This window comes from Thunnus albacares, chromosome 12 (genome assembly GCF_914725855.1).
Source record: "Thunnus albacares chromosome 12, fThuAlb1.1, whole genome shotgun sequence".
NCBI classification, from domain to species: domain Eukaryota; kingdom Metazoa; phylum Chordata; class Actinopteri; order Scombriformes; family Scombridae; genus Thunnus; species Thunnus albacares.
In genome coordinates this window covers 5,522,678-5,528,883 of record NC_058117.1, presented here as the reverse complement: position 1 = coordinate 5,528,883, position 6,206 = coordinate 5,522,678, and the positions used below count along the sequence as shown (strand labels likewise).

The window sequence follows — 6,206 nt, the reverse complement described above, 5'->3', positions numbered from 1 at the left end:
GGGGGGGGAGAGAGAGAGAGAGGGAGAGAGAGAGAGAGAGAGAGAGAGAGAGAGATGGAGGAGTGAATGGAGGAGGATATTACTACTACTGCATGGACCGGTGCAGAGGAGCAGCAAGTCATTCTGAAGCGCACACAGACGCACAACAAAACCAAGAGGAGCTGACGCGCGGACGCTGAACCATGATGGGGGTTTGATGGACTCATATTTTTGTCCTCTCTCAGAAATTATAGGAAAGCTTTTCCTCAACAAGTAGGGTAGCTATTTTAGGGCTGGCACTTTGCACTGTACTTCATTTTGCCTCTGGAGTGACTTTGTTTTTTTTTTTTTTTTTTTTTTTAAATTATTACTCTGATTCACCTTGCAGTTATATTTTGGGACAGGACGCACTAAATGATGCCGCAATGGTCAGGTAAAAAAAAGTAGGAGGTTTTTGTGCAAACTCACTATGGAGGGAACTCTGATTTATTCATGCTGCAAATAAAGTCAGTCAAAGGAAATTGCATTCACATTTTCCTCAGTAATAAAAATAATTATGTGTCTGGTGATGTCAAATTTGAAATCAGCCTAGTGACGTTTAAAATAAAATCTTTACCTCATGGGCTTAGGACTGAAACGCATACAGAAATAGCTGGACGGTTTTTTTTCTGCAAGTAAACAGAAAGGAAAGTGACAGAGGCTACAGATATTTTGCAGACAGTGAGCATGAATGGAAAGGAGGCAAAGCGTCGCCTCTGAAAGGTCCGCGCAAAGTGCAGGAGAGTGGAGACCCATTGCAGCTGCGCCAACAAAGAATTTAGATTCATTTAGCTGAAAATCTGAATGAATTCTGTCATTCTTCAAGTCTACCTTGTTAAAAATTAATACCAAACATAAAACAAGAACCTCAATATGCAATAAGTCCTTGTGAGAAACTCTGAATGTGACATTTTTCTTTTTTAGTTGGATCTCTTTGGAATGCACTGATAGTTTATATTTGATTACTCTCCTAATTTGTTTACCAAGATAAGTGAATTTTTAAATTCCAGAACAGGCAACTTAAACAGCTGCTTCTTTATTTCTGGGTAAATGTGCGCAAATAAATCTAATAAGCACAGTCTGGTGTGAGATCTCTTGCTGCTGACTTGGGAAACCAGACACAGACTTTTTAAGAGCTAAGATCTTTTCTTTTTTCTTTATCCTCACAAAAAAAATAATTAAAAAAAGCCAAATACTTTGCCTAAGTTGAGAAAATGTTGTTGATCAGACTACTGGCTATCTTCCTCGTCTTCATCACTAACACGTGGCTGCTCAACCCGGTTCGCTCCGATGCACTCAGCCGGTACAAACGCGCCATGGCCCGGCGGGCAGACCGTGAGCTCCCCAGGATAGCAGGTGAACCCTGCACTGTCTCCGGCGTCTGGAGGTCCCGGCGGCAGCCCCGCTCCCTCTCCCCGTCCCAACACCGCCCTCCAGTGGCCCGTCCGAGGACACACATGAGCCAGAGAGAGCTGTACACTGTTAAGAGCGCTCCTGCGGTTTGTGCAGGAGGGTGCGGGCTTGACACCGGGGTGCACCGGGTCGCTCCAGCGGGGGAGGAGAGGGGAAGCTGGGGTGACACACAAGATGTGGCGGTGGGAGCGGGCGACGGATATGATGACTTGTCTGGACGGGTCTATGAGCAACATTCGCCGAATGACAGGAGAGACAAAAATTATGCCAACGAAGACGCCACACAGCCGCCCGGGAAGTCTTCACTTAAAGACGCCGGGCGAAGCGTCTCTCCCTCTGGCCACGCGCAGTCCTCACGCGGCTCCCGCTTCAGGTTTCCACGCAGCCTCGTCGTAGTCCCTTACGAGGAAGAAAACAACTCCAGCTGGGAGAAAGTTTTACCCGACAGCTCAACAGATTCCAAGGGGCTCCAGGTTCTCCGCAGACTGCAACAGGGAGATGGGGACCAGCGGACTTCGACCGGGACCCCGGAGTACGGTAACGGCGACTATTCCGGTGAGGTAGAAGAGGCGGATCCGCCCGCGAGCCTGCCCGTCGGCAGCTCTTCTCCATGGGGGAGCCCCGTGCCAAGGGTGCCCCCTTCTTGGATGACCGCCCTGTACTTCAGCGGGCGCCGGGAGCAGCTGAAGGTGAAGCCGGCTGCAGGGGTGGAGCTGCCGAGGGCCAAGTTCAGCCTGGAGCTGTGGGTGAAGCCCGAAGGAGGGCAGAGCAACCCGGCGGTCATAGCAGGTGGGTGAAAGCTGATCATGTGTGCATCATAGGCACTGATGTAGGAAAAACTCTTTACTGGCATTTCACATAGCCGGTTTCCACCTGAGAGTTTTAACCACAGTCACAGGCCACACACTGAGTTTGGGAAACACGCCTTGCTCAGTGACAGCATGACAGTAGGAGGGAATACATCTCACACTGGCCCATTTTGTGGATTTAAATTTATAACTTTCTGCTTACAAACTTAGCTAGACGTAGCCATGTGCCTGTATTTCTGCTTGTCAGGCTAAATGTCTGTTGCAGAATATTTTTATCATCCTCTTGTTGGTTGAAATGTCTCCATCTGTCCAGCACCAGTTAGTGTCTGTTATCGCTTTGTGGCTCCTACCTCTCTGTTTACCTGCTGTTGCTTCTTCTCTTCCGCTCTGTTTAATGTAATTCTGTTACATTTACCGTATGATGCTGAATGTCATTGCAAATATCCTGTGTTAGCCAGTAAACTTTACAGCATTTGGGTTTTTCCTTTTAACAACAGTCTCTTGTGCTATGTGAATTTTTTTTCATTATATGGTTTCAGTGAAAAAGATACTGGTCTCAGGAGGCTAGTGTTCACGACAAGGTCACACAGGGTTTATACATTGTTTACTCTTAAGACTAGTTTCAAATTCTGGCATGTTGACAGTGATGAAAAAATCACAGGGATCAGAAATACATGATGACATCACCCGGGTAGTCAATTAAAATATATTGCCAATAAAATCACCAACAATTTTTATACTTGATTATAATAATTGTTGTTATATAATGGTGTAAATTGAATATCTTTGTGTTTTGGACATTCGGTCGGACAAAACAATCAGTTTGACCTTGAGCTCTGGCTTATGATGAACATGATTCACTCTTTTCTGCCATTTTATAGACTAAAGAATTAATCAAAACATTTAACAGATTAACCAAAATGACATTGATAATAGTCAGTTGGGAAAATTGTCAACAAATATTGAAGACGTAAAGATGTCATGTTGGTTTATTAAAGTCTAGACGGGTGTGCTTCATCTGAGTGAAGGAGCTCTGCCAGTGCCAATTTATGAACTAGAGTAGAGGAAGTTAGTATGTCCCCTAACTACCTGAAGGATGATTGCTTATCTCAATAAAAGTATCAGGACACAACTGTTATGGTGCTTTGATGAAGGCTTGTTTGCCAAAAAACACATTAGTTTATGAAATAAAATGGTAAACTTAGGGAATAGTCTTAAGATTGTCCACTATCCCATTCCATAGATCATAATTTGTCCATGTCCTTCTCCATTTTCTACTCATAAATGGAAACGGTCTTCAGGTTTCTCCTCATATTTACGCCTTATCCAGAAGCAATATACGTAAATAGGAATGCATGTTCAATTAAATTACCAAATTTAAGACAAACAACAACAAAAAAATATCTAGGTTAACCCAGCACATCCTCTTGACCTCGGTATTTTTTAGATTGTGGTCAAACCACTGCTGACAACGCTAATAATTATGATGACAATAATGGGATAATAATACTGTTGCAGTTATGATGAGTATGATTGGATAATGTTACTGACAAAGATAATGTGATTATGAAGGCGATGAGAGAGGATACTCATACTGCAAAAATGATGAATATGATTATTATGATGATGGGGGCGATGGCTGGCAGTGATGATGATGATAATGGTTGATCACATCACATTGGCCACACTAATGATTACAAGATGATGAAGACAGTCATTGTATTATGAATGATAATCAACATCAAAAGGCTAATAAACCAGGAGCCAGGTGGTAAATACAGGTGATTTCAGCCTCAGACATACAGTATACGATATATAACTTTAATAATAATTGTAATAATTGTAATAATAATAATAATAATAATTGTTTTTAAGCCATTTTTGGTCACAACAGAAACAACAGTGTTTTCATTTTAGACCCAGACTCTACAAGAGTATGTGGTTACATAACCGTGAAAATTCCCAGGGTGTGTTTCATTCAGTCTCGCTCCTCATAGTTAGCTTGCCTGTGGGTTTCCATTGATTCTGATTAATGACTGCAGCCACATTTAACCATGCTTTTCACATGAAGATGACCATCACTTTTTTTTTTTTTTTTTCCCAACGAGCCCCACATCAAGAAAAGAGGCGCATTTGACAGAACAACACATACATCAAACAAATTGAAGAGGATAAAAGCGCTATGGTGCAGCACCACAGCTGTCCAGATAGTGAGGGAGACCACAAACTGTTACGTCCGCTCACATTTACTCTGATCAAAGATCTGAGTCCATTACTCAACTTTTTTCCCCTCATTGCTTCCTTATGTGAGAGCGGCATTTTGTGGCATGGGCCTTTCCCTTTGTAATGTCCTGAAGGAATCTGACAAATAGAGTGAAAAACAAACTCCTATTGTTTCTGCTAGACATGACAATGACATTAGACTTCTAATGGTCAGTGATGATCTTATAAATCTATTTGTTTGTACATTTCCCTCTTTATTGTCATGGGACTGTACTATATGTGTTGCAGAATGTTGTAAACAGTAGAATATAATGTGATGTGTTATATATTGTTATTATTTTTCTGCATATTTATGCCAATACTAATGTGTTTCTGATGGCATTGCTTAATAATGATGGCCATCCTCGCAAATTCAACAAGAGTGCAGCACTATGACATTTTTAAAATATTAAAAAGAGGTCAAAAGCTGGTGACAGGATCACACATGCTATGAGAATATAAATACTGGATCCTCAAACAGGATATGATTTTCAAATTTAAACCCGAAGCTGAAAAAGTTTGACCTCCTGCCTTCCTTATTAATCATTTTTTTTTATTGCAGCCGGTTATGTTTCAGTGCCAACTGTGAGCAACAGAGTAACTGCTAAATTTGTGCATGACGTGGTGTTTATTACAGAATAGATTTGATTACATTTGTTATTTATTCAGAAATGGTAATAATTGCAGTATTTATATTACATTTAATACATTAAAAAAGCAATTTTGATAATTATTTTTTCCTTTACGTAGAATTGTTAAAGCTGCACAATTTTAAAATAAACAATGGATGTGTTCTGTGAAAGATGTCACTCATACCGATAAACCCACAGAAAATTATTATCCCACTCTGCAATCCCCCTCAGTTCTATGGAGCGTTTTAGCGTCCTTCAGCTCATTGTTTTGGTTTTCTCGCCCACAGACACCTCTCTCATCAACTTTGTTTCCGTCAGCAACAGGCAGCTGTTTTCAGCAAAAAAGCTCTGTGCTCAATGTACGCTACCTGCCCAGCACCTAACAGCAGACAGACAAAGTTAGTAAATAGATATTGAATATAACCGAACATTTAGTAGCTTCTCAGGAGCTGGTGGAGACCAAATCAGAGCTAAAAGGAGAGTAAGTATTAGTCGTACATTTGTAAGGAAAACAACTCCAAATTAATGTTAATGTTGCTCCGTGTTTAGCAGATGTGTATATAGCCAGTCATTTGCGAAGACATTCGCAACCTTATAAGGTTATAACATGTCAGTAATGTTTTTTGGGCTAGTTCTGCTGCCCTCTAGTGGCCAGAAAAAAGAATGCAGCTTTATACAACAGATTCAATATTACAATTACAGTGAACAAATGAAACTGTGGTGGAGATGATTGGTGGTCCTGAAGTAATGTGCATTTTTCACCATCACCATCTGTGGTTTCATGAAACTACATGAAACCTTTAGCTCCATTTGAATTTGAATAACAGTATCCTCTTCCTGCTGTATGCCATAAAATAATAACCTTGCCATAGATTTGGTAATGCAAGGTAAAGGATGACAATTTGTCTCAAAATTAATCTGTTGATGAATTATTGGTATTACAGTGCAATATATAGCACCTTTTACATTTAATTTGTTGTATATTTATATATATATATATATATATATATATATATATATATATATATATATTTATATATATATATATATATATATATATGTAATTACATTT

The 6,206-nt window shown here is 40.4% G+C and overlaps 1 protein-coding gene across 1 annotated transcript in view; it reads left to right on the top strand.

Annotated features, from left to right (window-relative positions):
- Positions 1–6,206, top strand: part of pappa2 (pappalysin 2) — a 76,360-nt gene continuing 70,154 nt past the window's right edge. Inside the window, exon 1 of the mRNA XM_044367468.1 lies at positions 1–2,220. Coding sequence (XP_044223403.1) covers positions 1,233–2,220 — 988 coding nt within the window. The 5' untranslated portion in view covers positions 1–1,232. The remainder of the gene's footprint in view (positions 2,221–6,206) is intronic.